At 37.0% G+C, this 22,740-nt stretch overlaps 2 protein-coding genes across 2 annotated transcripts in view; one reads left to right on the forward strand and one right to left on the reverse strand.

Annotated features, from left to right (window-relative positions):
- The window catches only part of LOC103196162 (lanosterol 14-alpha demethylase), a 24,028-nt gene extending 5,384 nt beyond the window's left edge, over positions 1–18,644 (forward strand). The window contains exons 3-10 of the mRNA XM_007939821.2: positions 1,650–1,826; positions 2,898–3,024; positions 4,967–5,141; positions 7,220–7,339; positions 7,747–7,942; positions 13,511–13,606; positions 14,151–14,319; positions 18,466–18,644. Coding sequence (XP_007938012.1) covers positions 1,650–1,826; positions 2,898–3,024; positions 4,967–5,141; positions 7,220–7,339; positions 7,747–7,942; positions 13,511–13,606; positions 14,151–14,319; positions 18,466–18,644 — 1,239 coding nt within the window. The remainder of the gene's footprint in view (positions 1–1,649; positions 1,827–2,897; positions 3,025–4,966; positions 5,142–7,219; positions 7,340–7,746; positions 7,943–13,510; positions 13,607–14,150; positions 14,320–18,465) is intronic.
- A 3,124-nt stretch (positions 18,645–21,768) lies between these two features.
- Positions 21,769–22,740, reverse strand: part of AKAP9 (A-kinase anchoring protein 9) — a 170,053-nt gene continuing 169,081 nt past the window's right edge. The window contains exon 46 of the mRNA XM_042780806.1: positions 21,769–21,806. Within this exon, the coding sequence (XP_042636740.1) occupies positions 21,769–21,806 (38 nt within the window). The remainder of the gene's footprint in view (positions 21,807–22,740) is intronic.

Here is a 22,740-nt window from a genome sequence, read left to right on the forward strand (position 1 = left end):
AGCAGTGTAGGAGAGTCCCAATCTCTCCACATCCTCGCCAGCATTTGTTATTTTCTGTCTTGTTGAACTTTGCTACTAGTGCTGGAGCAAGATGGTATCTCGTTTAGATTTGCATCTCTCTAATTGCTAATGATGGTGAGCATTTCTTCATATGTTTGTTAGCCGCCTGAATATCCTCCTTGGCACATGAGTGTTTCTTGGTGGTCCCAAAGGTATCTGAAATCCAGTTTTTCTAAAATCTAACCCCTGACTTTTCTCTCCCCAATCCTGTTTGTCCTATTCCAGTCTTGCTCTCTCTCACTGAATGTTACCATCATTCATCCAGATTTGCAAAGTACAAGAAGCCTAAGATTCATTCTTGATACTTCTTTATCAATCCATGGCCCAGTCTACAGATTCTGTCTCTAAAATAATTTAGTATCTGTTTACTTCTGTCTCTATTACGCAATCCCCCCCATTACCTTGTAACAAGCATTCATCATTACATTCTTACAATAAGCTCTAACTGGTCTTCTGACATCCTGTTCCTCCATCCTCCCCACATAACAGTCGGATATATTTTTTTTAAATATACCTAGATTAATGTGTCTTCTCCAGGCAATTTTAAATTCTTTGGTGTTTCACACTGCTTGCAAGGAAAAAAAATTCTTAATGTGCTCTATGAGGCCCTCCGTGGTCTAGGCCCTACCTACCTCTCTACTCTCATCTCATTTCATCCTCCTCTTTCTTTATACCTTTAGAACTTTTGTGCATGCTTGGCCATGAGGCTAATTCTTAACTCAGCTTGCAGTTTCAGCTCAGGTGTCTCTTGCTCTCTCATGTCTCCCTTTTGCATTGCAGAGTTGCTCTTTGGGTAATACATGTTACATTCACAATTTAACGTTTGTGGATTGCTGGTGGTGCAATAGGAGCTCTGTTGGTGTAGTGCCTAAGGCATTTGACTGCTAAGCAGAAAGCTGGCGGTTCAAACATACCAGCCACTCCTCAGAAAGAAGATTGGGCAACCTATTTCCATAGAGATACTACCTCAGAAACCCAAGGAGGGGTCACTATGAGTTGAATCGACTCAATGGCAGTGAGTTTTTTTTTTCTGTTGATGCAGTAGTTAAGTGTTCAGCTGCTAACTGAAAGGTTGGCAGTTAAGCACTTGGCTGCTAACCAAAGGGTCAGCAGTTTGAACTCATCAGTGGCTCCAAAGAGAAAAGACCTGGTAATCCACTTCCATTAAGATTACAGCCTAGGAAACCTGATGGGGCAGTTCTACTGTGTTGTACAGGGTCAAAGTCAGAATTGACTCAGTAACAACTATGATTATTTGATTAATTTGTATCTTTTCCAATAGACTAATCTTCATGAGATAGGAACAGTATTTTTGTTCACTGCTGTATCCCCAGAGCCTGTCTAGCACAGTTAGTCTTCAGTCATAATCAGAAAACTGCAAGGGCAGAATTCTGTGCCTAACCATATTAACAAATCTAAGAAATAAAATCATTCAGTGTTGGTGAGAGTATGGAAAAACTGATACTAAACAAACTTCTGGCATTTATTTTAATTCTTCAAAAACACTGGATGCTGTGTTTTTTAAAATTAGAGCCTTACTCTACTGTCTTTTTTTTGTAACATGACTATCGACATTTTTCTCTCTTTAGTATGGACCTGTATTTAGTTTTACCATGGTGGGCAAGACGTTTACTTACCTTCTGGGGAGTGATGCTGCTGCACTGCTTTTTAATAGTAAAAATGAAGATCTGAATGCTGAGGATGTCTACGGTCGCCTGACAACACCTGTGTTTGGAAAGGGAGTTGCATATGATGTACCCAATCCAGTAGGTGACACTCTGTTGAAGAAAGACAGATCTGTACTGTAACAGTTATATCTAGTAGTATAAATATTATACATTTAGAATGTAGAAACAATATATTGCTTGGTTTAAAAATCTAAAGAGTCATGAGAAATTTCAAAGGAAAGTCATGGCTGTCAAGGAATAGGTGTTTGTTTATAGTGGCTGGCTTGGAGGGCTAAACAGTTGTAAAAGGCTTTATATACAAATAAATAGAATGAATGGTAACTTAGCATAATAGAATTTGAGTTGAGTGGATAATTAGGAAATCTTGTTCTACCAAAAGGGCTTCTTATCCACCTACTTCTGCCTGAAATTCTAGCACAAGAGTTATTTGAAGTTAGAGATTGTAGGCTTTAGATGTTTTAAAATGCAGCTCCTTCAGGCATGGGTATGTTTCTGTCTTCTTTTTTTCTTCCCCCTGAAGTCAAATACTAGTGTGATCTAGATAGAATACATTAGATAATTGACCCAACTGTTTGGTGTGTGCTCTGGATATACATTTATTCACATAACCCTATGCACTAGTGTCACATTTAAAATCTAACATTGAGTGATTGATTATTCTGGGGATAGAGAGGAGATGGGGAAGGGGCTTTCTTTAAGGTTAAAATAAGAACTCTGAAAAATCTCCCTACTCAAATATCTATTTATTTATTTACATAAATTATCAGGAGTATAAATATAATATTGAAGCATAATGTACCTTTGGGTGAATGAGGTGGCATCTTGGTTGGGTTGGAAGACAATATAACCAGAATAACAAAAGAGGGTCCTGGAGTCAGGAGTGGGAAAAGGGAGTATAGAAAGGAAGGCAGCAACGGGGAATCCTAGTTTGTTTAGGACCCTGGCAGCAGGTGCCTTCTACATACTACTTCAAATATGTATATACATGCTGTAAGCTTTTCATATCCAGTGTACTTTTTCAAAAGCTTTTTTTAAGTTTTATAATTACTCAGTAAATTGTTTTCTTTGAGAGTTACATAGTTATGATAATTCAGATGGATCTTGTGATAAGGCAAAAATGTAATAATGTACATTCTTAATTTTTTGAAGGTTTTCTTGGAGCAGAAGAAAATATTAAAAACTGGCCTCAACATAACCCATTTTAGACAGCATGTTTCTATAATTGAAAAAGAAACAAAGGAATATTTTGAAAGTTGGGGAGAAAGTGGAGAAAGAAGTAAGTAGAGGAAAAAGATATTTTGCATTTGTCCTAATATTTATGCTTTTCTGTGAATAGAAATGTCAGTGTGTCTGTGCATAAACTATGGCATACATAAAACCACCTTGGATATAGTGAAGGAGCATGTTTTGATTACCATGGAGTTAAAAACCTGAGAGCTGGTAACTACTTCTGCTCACTTAGCAAAGCCCTGAGATAGCTTAATGTGCGTATTCAGCTCACCTGTACGATATGAAAGCAATTTATGATTAAATTGTGAAATAAGCTGAAGGTAAAAACTGGTGCCAGGTCATTTTAAGATAATAAGGTTTTTTTTTTTTTTAAAGCCCATTGAGCAAGTAAAATTCCCCACAGTTTAATTATATGTAATACCTTAATTATCTAGTATTGTATGAGAATGATTTATTCCATGAGAAAAAGTGATTTTAACTACTTTCTAATGGAAATCTTTGAAAATATATTACATGCTTTTTTGTGTTATATAGAGAGTATATTGAATGTAACTTGATACTCAGTTTAAAAGTAAATGTGGAATTAGTGTGAGTCCAGTGTTTATACTGGATTGCAGTAAGTGTTGCCTTCAGAGGAAATTGCCATGCCCACAGTAGGAAGCAATGTCTGCCCACAGGGCAGCAGGACCTCTGTGTAGGTCACCACATTCTGAGTGTGATCTTCAGCTTTTATAAAAGGTCCAGAAGCTCAGTTTTAACCTTGTTGTTGTTGTTGTTATGTGCCGTCGAGTCGGCCCCGACTCATAGCGACCCCTTCTTGGGTTTCCGAGGCAGTATCACTACGGAAGTAGGATTGCCCAACCTTCCCTCCGAGGAGTGGCTGGTGGGTTTTAACCTTAGTATAACTAAAGTTGATATGATTCACTTCTCACCATATAAGAAGCTGATATGTAAACTAGAATGGCAGTTTAATAAATATAAGTGAGATGTATTTGTACATCAAGAAAATAAGAATATTTGCTGATCTTCCCTTTATTGGCAAATCTAATAGGAAAACCAGATGATAATTGGAAGTTTATTTGATGAGCATGGAATTAAAGAAAAGAGGAATGGATGATTGTTGCGACTTCTAAGTATTATCAGAGGGTGCTTATCTAATGAATCTGTCTCCACTGGTGGGAAATACCAGTTGGTGATTAGTTACAGTTTTCTTACATATGGTCGGGACTTCAATTTTTAGTCCTGATCTTCCTGTTTTGACCTGGGAGATCATCCTGTCTTTACTTTTCAGACCTCCATTCCTTGGGAACGCAACAAACACAACACACTGCCATCGAGTCGGCCCTGACTCATAGCGAACGCTCCTTGGATTTCTGAGGCAGTATCTCTGTGGAAGTAGATCGCCCAACCTTCCTTCTGAGGAGTGTCTGGCGGGATTGAACTGCCAGCCTCTGGTTAGCAGTCAAGTGCCTTAGGCATACGCCAAGCATCTCATTATTAACTCTCATATGCACTAAATAGCCTTAGACTTTTAACTTTTTGAATCCCCTGTTTCATTATATCTTTGTCTCTGGACTAGACTATTGGTGGTTGCAGTTAATTATAACTGCATATATAAGCCAGCCCACTTGCCATTCTTCCTTTTTGCTACTTTTGATATACTGTGGCCTAGCAGTCAGATAGCCACATTCATTTTTGTCGTTTCAAGATGAAGAGTGGCTCCTTAGACCATGGCCTTCTATTTAGCTGTCCAGAGAGGTTGAAGTGCTTCCCATCATTTGGTTTATTGCCTCTCTTTCTTCAGAGCTACATATGTGTCTGTAGAGGGCTTTTTTTTTTTTTTTTTTTTTAATATGAATAGGATATTATTGGTTCAGGTTAGATTTTAGTCTTGATGGTCTTTCATAATGCTTTTATATTTCCAAGGAAACAGAATATCCTAAAAAGAATTTTTTTAAACAATAATGGGAATGTTTTTTTCCCCTTAGATTTGTTTGAAGCTCTTTCTGAGCTGATAATTTTAACAGCTAGCCATTGTTTACATGGAAAGGAAATCAGAAGTCAACTCAATGAGAAGGTGGCACAGCTGTATGCAGATTTGGATGGAGGTTTTAGCCACGCAGCCTGGCTGTTGCCCGGTTGGCTGCCTTTGCCAAGCTTCAGGTATGGAACTTATGAAGAAATCAAGATACTATGCTTGGTTATTTAACTTTGTTTAATTACTATAGTGTTGATGTGCTTTAGTTTTTAACATATTTAAAAATTAAATTAATAAACAAATTGACAGTGATTATGAACTCTCATCTTAGAAAAATTCATTACAGGTTTTCTTTATATAGTTAGCTCATTTAAGCAAAGTTTCAGTTTAATAAGAAGATGATTTGCTGTCCACCTACTGTAATATTTTAAAATCTACTTATCTCACATATCCTTTGTACTTAGTAAAGCTTCTGCCTTTACCGAAAATGATACATCCCTCCCTTAAGCCACTTGCTTGAAACAGTTGTTAACTGTTTTGAGCTACATTGAGAAATTCCTTTGTCTTGAAGTATTAGCACCTGTATTTAATTTTCTATTTGTGTCTTTGCTAATTCTACTGGGATTTCCTTAAGGGCTGGAATAGTCTCTGATACAAAGAAGTATTGCTCATAGGAGTTGACGTGTACCTTCCAAACCAAACCTACTGCCATCTTTGGAGACCCTTCAGGGCAGAGTAGAACTGCCTTCTAGGGTTTCAAAGGATGTAAATCTTTTGGGAAGCAGACTGCCTCATCTTTCTCCCATGAGATGGCTGGCAAGTCTGAATCGACTTTTGGTTAATAGCCAAATTTAACCACTGTGACACCTGACACTTTCATATTAGTAGGCTTTCTGTACCTTTGTTGATTCATTTCTGTATGGATGAGCGATAGAAGTTAAATTGGTACTCCAATTTTCTTCTATTTTTGCCACCTCTAGTTACAGAATAAAAGAAGGGTAGAAGTAAAAGGAGGAGCTAGGAGAGGGTTCCATGGAATTTTTTGGAATTTATAATATCTTGGTAAGATTTGCAGTTTCTAAGGTGCTTTTATAAATAATTATGTTAGAATACCCAGCACAGTACTTGGGCCATAGTGAGTTCTCCATAAATGTACTTTAAACCTATTTCTCCCTGCACTATCTTCTGAATGAAGTTCTAATTCCTTAGCTTGTATGGTAGGCTTTTCATACTCTAGCCTGGTTGTTCTCTGTTTTACCTGAGGCAACCAATCTAACCAAATTGTTCCATTCACTTTTTAAATAACACCAAACCCATTGCCATTGAGTTCATTCTGATTCCTATAGGAAAGAATTGCCCTGTAGGATTTCTAAGACTGTAAATCTCTATGGCAGAAGACTGCCACATCTTTATCCCATGGAGTGGCTGGTGGGTTCTAACTTCTGATTTTTCTGTTAGCAGCTGAGTGCTTTAACCATTGTGTCACCAGGGTGCCTTATTTTTTAAAATAAGCCTCGTGTTTTCTTGGTTCCGCTATGTTCGCATTGTTAAGCTTCACTGTGTTCTTCCATTCTGTGCATATTAATTGATCATCAATAATAGTCTCGAAAATGAAGTAGGGCAAGAATTTTTATTAAGAGGCATAAGAGTGGGGCTTGGGAGTCAGGCTGCCTGGAATTTAAATTCCAGCTTCTCTCCTCCCTGACTATTGGGGATAATCAACAGTATTTACCTCCCAGAAGATTAAAGTGAGTAATTAATGTGATACACTTAACATAGTTTTATAACTTGAAGCTTGTTTTCTGACTACTCCTACAAAGCTGTTATCTTAGAAAATGCAAAGTAGAATCAAACCCTCTAGAGAAACCAGAGATACTCTCCTGATGGAGAGTTGATTTGATTAAAATTAGAATCTCATGTTAGTTTCAAAGAATGTTCTGCTTTCTCTTGAAGTGGAAAATGCTTCTGAAGAAATAACCGTTTGAATCTTATTTGCGTTAAGCATTTAGTTAGAACACAGTGTATTAAGCATTGGATATATATATATTAAGACATATTTCATACCTGGAAGGAACATAGAAATTGTTAATATCAGATACGATTTTCATGACTTTTTTTATCTCTTGGTTCTGAGTTTTTGTCAGTACTTGAATCATTAAAGTTAATTTAATAAGGTTTAAATAGATCTTGATTATTTTTAAAATTAATTGGATGCTGCAAACTTGCTTATTTAAAGAAAATAATTTTCATCTTTCAATTACAGACGTAGGGACAGAGCTCATCGAGAGATCAAGAATATTTTCTATAAGGCAATCCAGAAACGCAGACAGTCACAGGAAAAACTTGATGACATTCTCCAAACTTTACTAGATTCAACATATAAGTAAGAGCCATTCAAATAAAATATTAAGCTGCAACAGGAAATCACATGTTAAAACTCAGTTAAACATGTTGGTTGCTGTGACCCTTAGACTTTTTCTTTCTTTTATTTATTTATATTTGGACTTTTTAAATAGAAGAGACATAAATTGCTGGAATCTCATTCCTTATTTGAATCCTAGTGACTAGATGTGGTACAAAGTTTGCTGGCGGTGAAGTCTTCTGTGTTCAAAATTATTATTTTCTATTTGTTTATCTCTTTTCCTTGAAAAAATAATTCTGACTTGTGATAGGTAAATGGAAGAGACTATTATTTCTGAAAAATTCACTCATTCTGACCCTTTATTGAAATACTAGGCATGAAAAGTGACTGCCAAAATGTTAAATGTGTATGTGTTGTTTATCTCGTAGGGATGGACGTCCTTTGACAGATGATGAAGTAGCTGGGATGCTTATTGGACTGCTCTTGGCAGGACAGCATACATCCTCAACTACTAGTGCATGGATGGGCTTCTTTTTGGCCAGAGACAAAACACTTCAAGAAAATTGTTATTTAGAACAGAAAACAGTCTGTGGAGAGGATCTGCCTCCTTTAACTTATGACCAGGTTTGTTCGATTTTCAGTCTCCTTGTTGCCTTTTTACTTTGGTGGCTATTTCTTAAGTAGGGCGGTTAGAGGTTTTCTATGTATTATAGTAGCATAGTGCCTAAGGCACTTGACTGCTAACCAGAAGGCTGGCGGTTCAAACCCCAAGCTACTCCTCAGAAGGAAGGTTAGGCAATCTACTTCTGTAGTGATACCGCCTCGGAAACCCAAGGAGGGGTTGCTATGAGTCGGGTCCAACTCGACGGTACATAACAACAACAACATAGATTAAATTGCTTAACTTTCATACTTTTAGAGAATTCCTCACAACCCTCTCTGAGGTGTCCCAATTGTTTTGTCCATTAAACTTTATCAGATGTGTTTGGGTTTGGGGCTTTAGAGATCTTTGAGGTTTCTTACTTCTTCCACTTGAAAGTCTGGCTCCTGAGAATAGAGGGTACTGTATGGCATTGTGTGTCTTTTGAAGTATAGAAAGTTCTGAATTACTCAAATCCTACATGCCCAGAATGGCCTGTGTATTATTTCCACCATCATCACCACCCACTGCCATCAGAGTCAATTCTGAGCTCTGGTGGCGTAGCGCCTAAGGCATTTGACTGCTAACCAGAAGGCTGGCGGTTCAAACCCACCAGCTACTCCTTGGAAGGTAGGTTGGGCAATCTACTTCCGTAGTGGTATCGCCTTGGAAACCCAGGAAGGGGTTGCTATGAGTTGGATCTGACTTGACGGCAGTGCGTTAGTGCATAGTCACCCTTTAGGACAGAGTAGAACTAACTGCCCCATAGGGTTTCCAAAGCTGTAGATTTTTATGGAAGCAGACTGCCTCATCTTTCTCCTTCAGAGCAGCTAGTGGGTTCAAACCACCAGCCGAATGCCTTAACCACTGTACCATCAGGGTACCGTTTCTGGTGAGCTGAAAGGAAGAGAGAACAACTCACTATGTAACCTAGACTTCTATCTTTGAAGCACACACTGGTCATACCCTCTTCCATACCCTCTTCCTGGTTTTTTTTTTTTTTTTCTTTTATTACCACGGTGTATTATGTTGATTGATTTTTCAAAAAAATGTTAAGTCTTACATTCCTGGGGTAAATTCTATTGACCATAGTTTGTAATCTTTTTTTTATATATATATCTGCACTCAGTTTGGGAGCTCTGGTGGCGTAGTGCCTAAGGCACTTGACTGCTAACCAAGAAGGCTGGTGGTTCAAACCTACCAGCTACTTCTTGGAAGGAAGGTTGGGCAATCTACTTCCGTAGAGATAGCACCTCGGAAACCCAAGGAGGGTTCGCGATGAGTCGGGACCGACTCGACGGCAGTGAGTTTGGTTTTTTCTTTTTGGACTCAGTTTACTAATATTTTGTTGAGAATTTTTGCACTGATATTCATAAGGTGTATGGGTTGTAGATTTATTGTGATATCCTTTGTCTGGTTTTGGTAACAGGATAATACTGACTTCATAGAATGAGTAGGCAGCATTGGATAATGTTTTTTAATCTATTCTGACAGTTGTTGCTTTTTGCTTAGAGTGTTTAATCCATTTATATTGGACATAATTACTGATAAGGTAGAATTCACACCTGCTAGTTTTCTATATGCTTGATCTTTGTGACCTTTGGACTTTTTCTTTCTTTTATTTATTTATATTTGGACTTTTTTAATAGAAGAGACATAAATTGCTGGAATCCCATTCCTTATTTGAATCCTAGTGACTAGATGTGGTACTCCTCAGAAGGAAGGTTGGGCAATCTACTTCTGTAGTGATACCACCTCGGAAACCCAAGGAGGGGTCGCTATGAGTTGGGTCTGACTTGACGGCACATACCAACAACAACATACGCTTTATGCCTTGTTTGTTCCTCTGTTCCCATTCCTGTTTTGTGTTAAATAGATATTTTCTAGTGTAACATTTTAATTCCTTTGTCATTTTTTTTGCTATATATTTTTAGTTATTTTCTTATTGGTTGCCCTGGGGATTAAATTCAGCATCTTATCTTAAAATAATCTAGTGTAAAATAATACCAGTTTACTTGTATACAAAAATTTGCTCCAGTAAAGCTCTAATCCTGCTTCTGTTCTTCATGCTATTATTGTTATACAGATTACATCTTTATGCATTATAAATCTATCAGTACAATTTCATAATTGTTGCTTTATGTAGTCGACTTAAATGAGATGTAACAATTACAAACAAAAAAGCATTTACTCTTATATTTAACATGTGTACTGTATTTTTTCGCAAGTAACGTGTGTGTATTATATGATTTTTGCAAATCATTTAGCCCCTTGTGCATTAGTTTCCTTGAGAGCTATGCGTGTTATTAATGTGGGTACATTATATAGGGAAAATAAGGGAATTATGTTGTTACCTTTACTAGTTCTTTATTTCTTTCTATGTATTCAGATTGCCAGTGTCCTTTCATTTCTTCATGAAGGCTTCCCTTTAGCATTTCTTGTAGGACAGGTCTGCTACTGATGACTTCCCTCCATTTCTCTTAATCTGGGATTGTTTTAACTTGTTCATTTTTGAAGCATAATTCTGCTAATTATAGAACTCTTGGTTGACAGCCTTTTACTTTGACACTTTGAACATGTGCTCCCTTCTGGTCTTCATTATTTCTGATGAGAAAAGAGTTGTTAATTTTATTAAGGCCTCCCTTCTCTCTTGCTGCTTTCAGAATTCTTTGTCTTTGACTTTTGACAGTTTGGTTATGATGTATCTAGGTGAGGATCTCTTTGAATTAATCCTAGTTGGAGTTTTTTGAGTTTCTTTCATGTACAGATTGTTTTTCTTCAAAATATGATTTCTGTCCCTTCCCCTTCTGTGATTTGAGTATGTTGGTATGCTTGATTGTGTCCCATAGGTCTCTTACACTCTGTTAATTTCTCTATATTCTTTTATCTTTCTATTCCTCAGACTGAATAATTTAACTGACCTATCTTCATTCTTTTTTCTGCCAGTTCAAATCTGCTTTTGAGCTCATCTGGTGAATTATTTAATTACATTACATTATAAAAGGCAGTCTGCTCTACGCAAGGCAAACTGATTAATTACATGTGTCTTAGTTCTCTAGTGCTGCTATAACAGAAATGCCACAAGTGGATGGCTTTAACAAACAGAAATTTATTCCCTCACAGTTTTTAGGAGGCTAGAAGTCTGAATTCAGAGGACTGGGTGAAGGGGAAGACTTTTTCACTCTGCCAGCCCAGGAAGAAGGTCCTTGTCTCCTTTCAACCTCTGTGGACCCAGCATTCCTTGGAGATCTACATGTATTTTGGCATCAATCTTCCTGTGGGTCTAGGAGGTTCTTAGCACAGGGACCAGGTTCAAAGGAGATTCTCCGCTCTTGGCTCTTCTTTTTGATGGTAGTCAGGTCTCTTATTCCCTGCTTGCTTCTCTCTCCTCTCATTTCTTGTAAGACAAAAGGTGATATAGGCCATGGCCCAGGGATGTTTCTCTTAGATTAGGGCTGTGGCCTGTGGGAAGATTATGAGAGACTTTAAATAAGGGTGATGCATCCCACCCTAATTCTCTCTCTTTAACATAACAAACATAACCTAATCCTCTTTAAAATAACTAAATCTGCCTAATTAACCACAGGTAGGGTTTAGGATTTACAGCATGTCACAAAATGGCAGATATAAACAATACTGGGAATCATGGCCTAACCAAGCTTGCACATATTTTGGGGGAACACAAATTGATCCATGACAACATATAACCACTCCCATGACAGCATCTGGATTAGTATTTTGCCAGACAGCTAGGAACCATAGCCTAGCCAAGTTGACACATAAAATTCACCATTATAGTTAGCCAGAAGTGAGAGATTAGAGTCCTCTCAGGTCTTTCCCAGACCTGTGCACATGTGTATAGCTTAGATTTCCAGGAATATATTAAAATCTCCTATGGAGCTCTGGTAGCATAGTGCCTAAGGCACTTACTGCTAGCCAGAAGGCTGGTGGTTCAAACCCACCAGCCACTCCTCGGAAGGAAGGTGGGGCAATCTACTTCCGTAGCGATACTGCCTGGGAAACCCAAGAAGGGGTCACTACGTGCTTGAACAATTTCTCTTAGAAAGATCAGCATGAGGCTGGTCCCCATGAGGCGGTGGTTAAAGATGTCCCAAATATCCAAACTACCATACCACTCCATCATTTCAGACATTAAGTCCTCCTCCTCCTCTCAGTAATTTCCCCAGTCTTAGGGTTCTGTATTTCGCTGTAACACCTCACAGAACTCACAGACACCCAAGGGTTCGTCTCACGTACTAGTGTGGAGGCTGGCAGGCTGGCGAGTCCCAGGTCCGTGAGTAGGTCTGGAGGATCCTCCCAACCCTTGGGGTTTGATGAACCTCGACCAGCAGATCAGATGATGGGTTGTGTCCCAAATCCAGGGGTGAGATGAGGATGAGCCAAGACACAAAGCTGGAGCAAGAAGAGGGCAAATCTTCCCAGGAGATTCGTAAGTATACCCTCAGGGAAGCTAAGGGTGGTGATTTGAATTATACCCTCCAGCAAGGCAGGACTCAAGATACATTCCACCTGTGTTGCCCCAACAGAATTAACCTAAATCCCATCACAGAGTTGATTGCTAGTCATTATAGGAAATGACTACTACCAGCTGCCCAGCAATGTTGATACCTGACCTTAACTATCACACCACCCCAAACAGGCATGGATAATGGGATTTACAAAACATCACAGAATGGAGGACAACTGGCTAGAAGGGCCACCACTATGAGTCAGGTCTGACTCCACAGTACATAACAACAACAACAACATCATGGAGATAACACGCCCCATTTTTTTTGAATGTCTCTGTTATCCCTAGCTGATACTGCTATCTCAGGCAGCTGTTACCTTAAATAGCTTTTACTAGTTGTTGGTGACAAACACTCTAGGGATAGTGCTGTTTGCAGTGAGAGCTCTGAGTCAGATCAAATAAAGATAAGCCCTAAGAATGGAGATTTTCAGGGAGCTGCTAGATTGGTCAAATAGTGAGTCTCTGGGTGTGGAGTTTTGAGGTGCTCCAGACTTACTCTGCCTCTTAGTTGTCGCTAGCCTGCTGTTCTGCACAGCTGGAGTAGTTGTCAGGCTGTTGGTTTGCAAGGCTATTGTGAAGCTGGAGAGAGGGAGATGAGAATAGGGCAAGTTACAGCATCACAGAGCTCACTGTTCTCACCATGATTCAGCTGTTACATTTGAGTAAACTCTTCTTCAGTTGTTGGAAGCCTTTGGTCAATTTCCAGAGTTCTGAAAAAGTTTATTGAAGACAGTTTTTTTCTGGAAAGCTCATTGTTTTTGGAGGAACAGATTGTTGAAGGTCCTACTGTACCGTTTGCAAGGTGATCTCTCTTCCTGTTATCTTGTCCTTCCCTTTTTCCCCTTGTTGACCATGAACAGTGATAGAACAAGATATTCTCTGCTGCCCTGAACTGGTTACTTCTGCACTTCCACCCAGAATGCCAGCAATCTTGTATTAACCAAAAAGTTACAAATAATTTGTGTACTTTTGAGATATGTTAAGTATTTTTAAAAATCATTAATTTTTTTTCTCTTTTTAGCTCAAGGATCTAAATTTACTAGATCGCTGTATTAAGGAAACATTAAGACTTAGACCTCCCATAATGACCATGATGAGAATGGCCAAAACTCCGCAGGTAAATCTATGGGCTAAATCTATCCTCCTTTTTTTATATATCAAAAATAGTATATATATTATAGTATCAAAGGGAAGTTTTTAAAATTAAAAAGTAAAATGGTCATCACTCTTTTATAATTTTCAATTTTATATATTCTAAATACATAAATATTTTTACATAATTGCATGCTAGTCTGTTTTCTGCATTTTCATATAACGTTTACACTTTTTCCAATGGAACTCTTTCTTTTTGGTTTTAAGAGTAGTATACATTTTGTTGTAAAAAATTCAAACAGTATGAAAGTATAAATCAGACTTCCTGAAATGCCACCTTTAGCTCCAAGGTATTACGACTATTATTTTTGATTTGTATATGTGCTTCCAACACAACATTGGGACATTTGGAAATAATCTTGAATTAAAATAATTTTTAGCTGGCCTAGTCATTGAGTTAGTTTTAAATGTATACATATCTTATACATATTACTGCTTGGTTACACAACGATGATTGTTTGTGGAATATTTTTCAATTATCTAAAGAAATGTGTTGCTTTCGTTTGTAGACTGTAGCTGGGTACACCATTCCTCCAGGTCATCAGGTGTGTGTGTCTCCCACTGTCAACCAAAGACTTAAAGACTCATGGGTAGAACGTCTGGACTTTAATCCTGGTCGGTATTTACAGGACAACCCAGCATCAGGGGAGAAGTTTGCCTATGTGCCATTTGGAGCTGGTAAGACTGTATTTCAGATCTTAAATATTTTAGATCTTGTTCCTGTGAAAGTAGTCCATGTGGATTTTATGTACAGTTTTCCTTTTCTTTATAGAGACATCCCTGCAAATGTTATAAAAGTATAATCTCCAAAAGTTGGAAAAAATATTTTATTTGAACTAAAGGTATTATCCTGTGAATCCTTATAGTACTCCTTTACCTTCTAATCTGCCCTGTTTTTTCTAAAGTTTATAGCCCCTTTCTCCTTATGTTGTTGTTGTTTGCCATTGAGTTGGACTCGACTCATAGCGACCCTTCCTTGGGTTTCTGAGGTGGTATTACTATGAAAGTAGATTAGATTGCCCAACCTTCCTTTCGAGGAGTGGCTGGTGGGTTTGAACCGCCAGCCTTCTGGTTAGCAGTCAAGTGCCTTAGGCACTATGCTACAGGAGCTCCTTTTCCCCTTATAGTAGTATTTAAAAACTCTTTGTGAATTTGTCCTAAAGAATCCTTGGAGTTAGCAAACCATTCAGAAAACAGTTACTTCAGGCTAATACATAAACAAATTACTGGCATCCTAGAAAAAAAGCAAAGGTAGCCTTTTTAAAATTGAAGCTTTTCTGGATTGTTAGTCAATTTTTTTTTTAAGGTCAATTTTTTGGTTCCCTGTGAATAACCTTATGATAGTGTTCTTTAAATTTGGGCAGATTGTGCTTAGGTTCACGAACCTCTGCATTCCCAGTAATATCCTGAAAGAATGCAGGCAGACCCTTGTTCCTCCAGTAGGATAACCATAGGTACTCTGCACCTAGATTAAACTATATTCTGTGACTTATCTAGTATTTGCCAAACAGATCATATTAGTAGCTGATGACTTTCTGGCAATGGTCACATGTTTTCCAAATACAAAGGAAAGTATAAAGTCTTTTGGGGGCTTCAGACTTTAATAACTTTGTTTAATAAATAATTTTATATATATAATGGTATATAACATAAAAGAATTAAGAATTATATAACATAAAAGAATCATAATCATTGGTAAAGGCATTAGTTCTGCTCCAAAGGAGGAATAGTTTCTAAAATGATAATGATCTGGTTTCCACTTGAACTTTTTAAGTTTTTGGTTGCCGAGTTATCTTATATGGCAGCTCATTCTAGTTTTTGGAAACCTCATTTTTATGGTATATTAAAGCTGAAATTGGTTGCCTTTTAACATCTCATTTGTACTTGTTTCTAATTGTAGTCTCTGAAGTTATATAATGTACCTCTCGAGATATTTGAATGCAGGTACCGTAAAACCTGTGAAAGCTAAAAACTGTAAGGTGGAAACCAGTTAAAGACAGAAAACTTGAATATGTTCCACTAAAATGAGTGATAGAAAAGTTGTAAGAAGACTATACTCTGTCAAAGCAGAAAACTCGAGAGACTAGGAAAAAGTCAGCAGTCCAGTTACGCTCTGGCTATTACAGAGTTCACTATATATAATGCGCCCTCATTCTTTCACCATCAGGTTAAGTATCTCCAGTTTCTTTGTAATTGTGCTATGTATCTATGTTGGTGCATGTTACATGTAGTTTATTCATGTATTACATTTCATGAATTACCAGTATTTATATGCTATTCTGGGAGCTCTAGTAGCTTAGTACCTAAGGCATTTGACTGCTAACTAGAAGACTGGCAGTTCAAACCCACCAGCTACTCCTCGGAAGGTAGGTTGGGCAAGCTACTTCCGTAGTGATAATGCCTTGGAAACCCTAGGGGTCGCTATGAGTCGGATCTGACTCAACGGCAGTGCGTTTGGTTTTGGTTTAGTTTTATATGCTATTCTGTTCATTCGTAGTAGGAATACTTTGATGCTATTAAAAATAATCCTTTAAGTAGTCTTCTTATAAGCCTCTCCTTAGTTGCTTGTATTTGAATACAGTTTATAAACATCCCTCTAAAATGTGGCTTCTGGAAGTACCAGTAGGAGCTGAGCACTTTATGCTAATTTTTTAGCCTCACGCTCACACTATGAGGAAGGTGCTATTATACTTGTTTTTCAAAAGAGGAAACTAAGGCTTATAGGGGTTAACTTTTCCCAGGTCCAGTTTGGCCTGTTATTTTGAGTTCCCTGAAAAAAGCTACCTTTTGTTATTAACTTTGTGTGGGGTTTTGGTAGGCAGGGGAGATGGGAAGGTGTCCGATCTTCCTGACTCAAATATTTCTAATAGCATCTTTTATAAAGTTTATCTCACTTTATAGCTTATCTATATGACCTCTTTAAAAATACAATTTGTATTTTATATTACTAAGTTTCCAACATTTTAACGAGAAAATTTTCACTCAGAAGAATTTTACAGTGTACATCCATATATTCATTACCTAGATTCTCCCATTAACATTTTATTGTCCTTGTTTTATCACATACTTACACATCCATCAAGTTATCCATCAATTCTTATTTTTTAGATGCATTTCAAAGTCAGTTACACACATCAGTACACTTTCTAAATATTTAAGCATGCATGTCATTAACTAAATTCAGTAATTTTTTAGTTATCTTTTGAGATAAAATTTATATACAATGAAGTGCTTATATCTTGACATTCAGTGAGTTTTGACAAATTAATATACTTAAATAACTTCAGTTGAATCTAATTTATCAATTTTTGATGGTTATTGCTTTCTGGTCCTGTCTATCCCCAAGTCATGAATATATATTCTCCTGTTCTTTATTAACATGTGATGGTATTCACATTTATGTTTTGGTCTGTGATACATCTTGAATTAATGCCTAAGGCATTTGATTGTTAACTAGAAGGCTGGAGGTTCAAACCCACCAGCCACTCCTCAGAAGGAAGGTTGAGCAATCTACTTCCATAGTGATACTGCCTTGGAAACCCAGGGAGGGGTTGCTATGAGTCTGGTCTGACTCGGTGACAGTGTGTTTGGTTTGGTTTTGGTTATGGTTGAGCTCTGGTGGCATAGTGGATAAGGCACTTGGCTGCTAACCAGAAGGTCAGTGGTTCAAACCTACCAGCCACTCTGTGGAAGAAAGATGGGGTGATCTACTTCTGTAAAGATAGATTTACAGCCTTAGAAACACAATGGGGGGTAGTTATTAGTTGGAATTGACTCGATGGCTGTGAGTTTGGCTTCTTTTTTTTTTTTTTTTTGGTATTGTATGAGGTAAGGAGGAGCTCTGGTGGCGTAGTGCTTAAGGCATATGACTGCTAACCAGAAGACTGGCGGTTCAAACCCGGCAGCCAGTCCTGGGAAGGAAGGTTGGGCAATCTACTTCTGTAGTGATACTGCCTCAGAAACCCAAGGAGGGATCACTATGAGTTGGATCCAACTCCATGACAGCGAGTTTGGTTTTGGTTCAGATGAGGTAAGAATTAAAGTTCTTGTTTTCCTCACATATTTAGTTATTCCAGCACCATGTGTTGAAAAGACTTTCTTTAGTGTCCTTGTTGATAATCAAATAACCATAAAAGTAATTCTGGGTTCATACTTCCATTGATCTATTTGTTGATCCTTATGCCCGTACCACACTGTCTAGGTGGCTGTAGTTTTATAGTAAGTCTTGAAGTCAGAAACTTGAAATAGTTGAAATACTCTAGCTTTATTATTCTCTTTCAAGGTTCTTTGGCTATCTACCCTAAGTTCTTTGCATTTCTGTATACATTTTAGAATCAGCTTGTAAATTTCTTTATATATGACACTAAAATTTTTATTTCAGCATATATGTTACTATTTTGGGTCTTTGAGATCCCTTTTTCCTTCATCAGACAGCATTGGTATTAGCATTTCAAGTTGTGATTAGAATGTGCATACTGACTTTTAGCTAGGGCCCTCTACAGGCAGGGGAAAGAATATGTCCAGTATATTCCCAAACTTGATTACTATGCTGTAATTTAAATCTTACATATATTTAACCTGAATAGATGTTAAATTAAAAAAAAAAGTGATTAGAAAAAAATAATTAGCTAAGAGCCTTTTTTGTAAAAGTAGATACTGGAAATGTCTAGGATGATTTTATATTTATGCCTTTTATGTATGTACAACATCTGCTGTTTATCCAAACTGTAGATAAACAAATTTTACCACTCTAGGCTAAAATAAATGAGAAAGAAAGTTTTAAACATTCTTATAAAAACTTTTTTTTGTTTGTTTGTTTTTAAGGGCGTCATCGTTGCATTGGGGAAAATTTTGCCTATGTTCAGATCAAGACGATTTGGTCCACTATGCTTCGTTTGTATGAGTATGATCTCATCGATGGATATTTTCCCAGTGTGAATTACACAACCATGATTCACACCCCTGAATGCCCAATTATTCGATATAAACGAAGGTCAAAATGAAGAAGGTGGAATGAACTAATGTGTGAAACCTGTCAGCTGCAAAAGCTTTTGAAGATAATGGTTTACAAGACAACTTATACTGTTCTGTTTGAGTGCGTAATTTAAAGATAGCGGTTTAAGATTCTCACATTTTGTTAACTGAATTATTCCACCAATTCTGGTGGTATTGCAAACATTTTCTAATAGTTTTATGATGAATACGTTTTACATGTCCTTTAAGGGAGTAAAGCTCATTAGTTTAAAAAAAAAAAGGGTCTAGGGAAGATTAGGTATTTGGCAGATTCTAAGTAACACAAATTAAAATTTTCAGGTACTAACTACAAGAGCATGTATAGTTCTTGGAAATTAAACACAAGGTATTCAAAAATTAGTTCTTCAAAATATAGAAGCCCAGTGAAATACGTGGAAGCCATAGCTTGTTTACTTTTTGTGTGTTGTATGGATGCATATTGGAAGGTAGGGACTAACTATTGAGTTTCAAGTCCTGGGTGAAAAAGAATGCCATTAATTGTTCTTGGATGATACGATGATACTCAACAATGATGGGAGTATGATGGAGAAAAATAAAGTCGTTTGAAATTATCACTGGAAGCACCATCTATAGGAAATTGAGAAACGAATTTGTGACCATGACTTAATAATCATATTTCCTAAAAAAAATACATGTAATTAGTAATACTAAAGAAGGACTGGTCATCTAACTTGATCTAATTACTAAATACTACATATTTATCCATCTGATGGAAATTTTATCTGGTTCCACAAGGTCAGGTCCAAAACAAAGTCCTTAGGGATAACCTTTTTCTCTTCTTTGACTCAAGGTGGTTTCCTGCTTCCTCAGAATCCAGTTAGGACTGTTTCCATTTCTAGTTCTGTTAATTAAAGCTTAATTTTGGTTAACAAGCTTTTTTTCCCCCTTTATATATAAAATTTAAGCTCAGAGAACTCTAGCATTAGGATAATGGTGATTGACATGAAGCAGGGTCCTTGGGAATAGTATTGTTGGTCACCTCCTGTGAAGTCTGTGTTCCAGAATCAGCTTAACTCAATTATAATGGGGCCTGACCACATAGCATGTTTTCACTACATGAGACCAAAATACTTTTCCCTTATGTATGGTACAGGTCTGTTTATGGTCAAAGAATCTAGAGGACTCATGTTAAACTCTTGTGAATGCAGAATCTCTGCTGTTAGACAGTATTTCATATTAAAGTTCTCTGTGGGAAAAAAATACATTCTGTATTCCCAAATATAAATTATATTCTTTAGTGGGTAGAATTCAGGGGATCCAGGAACTTAAATGGGGAAAAAAAAATACATTTTTATTTTCACTAATTTCAAATGACAATTTAGTAGTCCCTTTAATTATGACTGTAGGGAACAAACAATAATAGTACTAGCAGTACCCATGATTCTGTCAATAGAAATCATAGGTATTTTCAAACTATAGTACAAATGTCGCAGATCTCTTGAAATATCTTACTTTTATACCACTACTTTGGATTATGATTATGACACAACTATTTCTATACATTTGGTTCCTTAACAATCAATATATTTTATGTATTTGCGAACATTATTTTGAAAAGGTGTCCATAATTTCACCAGACTGTAAAGTGGTTCATGACGAAAAATGAGTTAAGAACCTGAGGTAAAGCTAGTTTTTGTTTAGTGAATAGTTTGTTTTAGACTTTAAAGGATTTCGTTTTTAATGAGAAATTACTGAGGATTATGAGTGAACAAGTTTAAGATGGCAGAGCTGAAGGAGACCTTGAGAGCCAAACGGTGGGAGTGAAAGCAGGTTAGTCAGCTCACTTGAGCACCTGCTCCTCCTTCCTTTCTCTCCTGGAGTGAAGAACCTTGAATGGCAAGCCATGCTTGCGGAGAAAGGTTTGACCCACAGTCTTCAACTAATTGCTTACAATACCTCTGCTATTCTTTATATCTCCCCGATTGGAATTCAGCTGTTAATATGAAAACAGGTAATTATTTAGACCCCAAAAATTCGTAACTTACTATCCTGGCCTGTATGTGGTAGGATAAATCACCAAACATCAAATGATGAGACAGAATCCTCAGCATGTCAGCATCAAACATTGTCCTTACTATTTCGGTGAGATGTTATGTTATTAGGAAGGACTCAAGATATAGCATTGAGATTTGTAGTACAGTATCTTTGTGAGAATCTTGAATTTGGTATGGAGAGCAGGAGCATTTGTTGACTTTGCTGCTCTGTGGTGAGTAAAATTTAAAATTCCCTATTTAAAAGGGGAGGAAAAGAAGATTTCTTTGTATTAAATAATTTCTGCATCTAAATGGACTATGTAAGTAAGGATACATCTTTGGACATGAGAAACACAACACTGATCGAGCAAATATGTACTTATCATTAAAATACTAATATAGCTTTATAAAAACTTTAAGTAGAAGATACGGAAAACTTTCTTGCCCAATGGAGGGAGGAGAAAAACTGTAATAGTACCTAATTCTAAGATTACAACAACTTTCTATCTCTGAATCCCTAAGTCCTATGTATTTGAGACAAGTGAAGAGAGGACATACACCAAGAATTTATGGCTCAATTAAAAATGAAGAAGGCTCAAATGTACAGGGGTTAAAATGGTGAAGTAATTTTTATTTCAGTACTTGACAAAATACCCCATAAAATTCAAAACTTCTACCATTATACAAAAATAGGTCTCTACAAGTGATATTTTTCTGTCTGTATCACCAGTAGCAAATATATTAGGCAGAAACATGTAACTTCAGTAGCCTTTTAAGAAAAGTGCAGGACACCTCAAGCTACACATTCAGCAGTATCATAATACGCAAGTTTAATCTTCCCACCCATTTGATAAATACACAAGGTTTGATAACTTAATCATTTAAATTAGCATTCCACAAATATACAGGTAATTAAATGAGGATTGTGCATGAGTACATACACAATGCTTATATATACAAATTCCAGTATGTTTTCATGGGCTGGCAAGGCATCTGCGTACAATCATAAGCTGTGTTCCTATTGGTCCCACTGAATATTCACGATAAAAAAGCACAAAAGAACCACTGATTTACAAAAGAGAATTTGTTTAAAATCACTTTGATTGATGATGTCAAAGGATTATCTTCTCATGCCAGCATGAAACTGAGTTGTTGAACCTGAGAGAGAAAAAAGGCTATTTTGAAATTATTTCAAGTTAAGATGGCTACTCATATCTGACCAACTAATTCACTCAAGGCAGGAAATTAATACTACTGTCCATTTAAAAAGCTTTTCTTACCTCCTTAATAAGTCTTACTCTTCCTTAAACTGATTTTTAAAAAGATACCTGAATATATATTTAAAAGTCACTGTGGCTGGCTTTTATAGTAAGGTAAGTGAGGCTATTAAGATTTTAAGTCTGTGGTGAGGTGAATGTTCTATACCTCCTCCTCCTCATATAGCTTTTGGTCTTCAAAATCTGGGTCTTGTGAAATTGAGATGCTCAAAACAAAAACACATAAACCAACCAATACAACCCAGCCATGATAATAAGTTTCCAGACTACCAGTTAATTGAATTAAACAACAGATAAACTACTAACTCTTTAACAAAAGTAAAAACAAAATACAAAAGGTGACTTAGAACACAATCACTTTAAAATGATTCAAGGTCTTTGAATCAGGACAGAATTTGAGAGAGGCAGGAGTTTTCCCACAACAGGGAACTGACCTCTACTAAGTATTAATTTTTTTGTGTGTTACAGCAAGGAGAAAAATGAAAGATCAATTTTACAAAGCCTTTTGAATGGGATGGAGTTTTTTGATCACACACAGAAGCACACGTAGAAGTGCTGATAATGGCTGTATTCCGTGCCTAAAATAATTGCTTCTCCTCATCTCCCCGCCCTTTATTAGTACACCTGTTTTCTGCCCTGTAGACTCTGCAGGCTCAGAGTTTTTTAAATACTGATGTTCATTGTAGATTTTATGTTGTCAACCTGCTGAAAGAAGAGAGTAAGGAGTCTCTTTTTTTAGGGGTTGGGGGTTGGGTGGGGAGTAGAATAGAGGGTAATAAATCATGTCTTGACTTAAAATTACTTAACTCCTGAAC

This window comes from Orycteropus afer, unplaced genomic scaffold, assembly GCF_000298275.1.
Source record: "Orycteropus afer afer isolate SDZICR_OR568_19922 unplaced genomic scaffold, OryAfe1.0 scaffold00063, whole genome shotgun sequence".
Taxonomy (NCBI): domain Eukaryota; kingdom Metazoa; phylum Chordata; class Mammalia; order Tubulidentata; family Orycteropodidae; genus Orycteropus; species Orycteropus afer.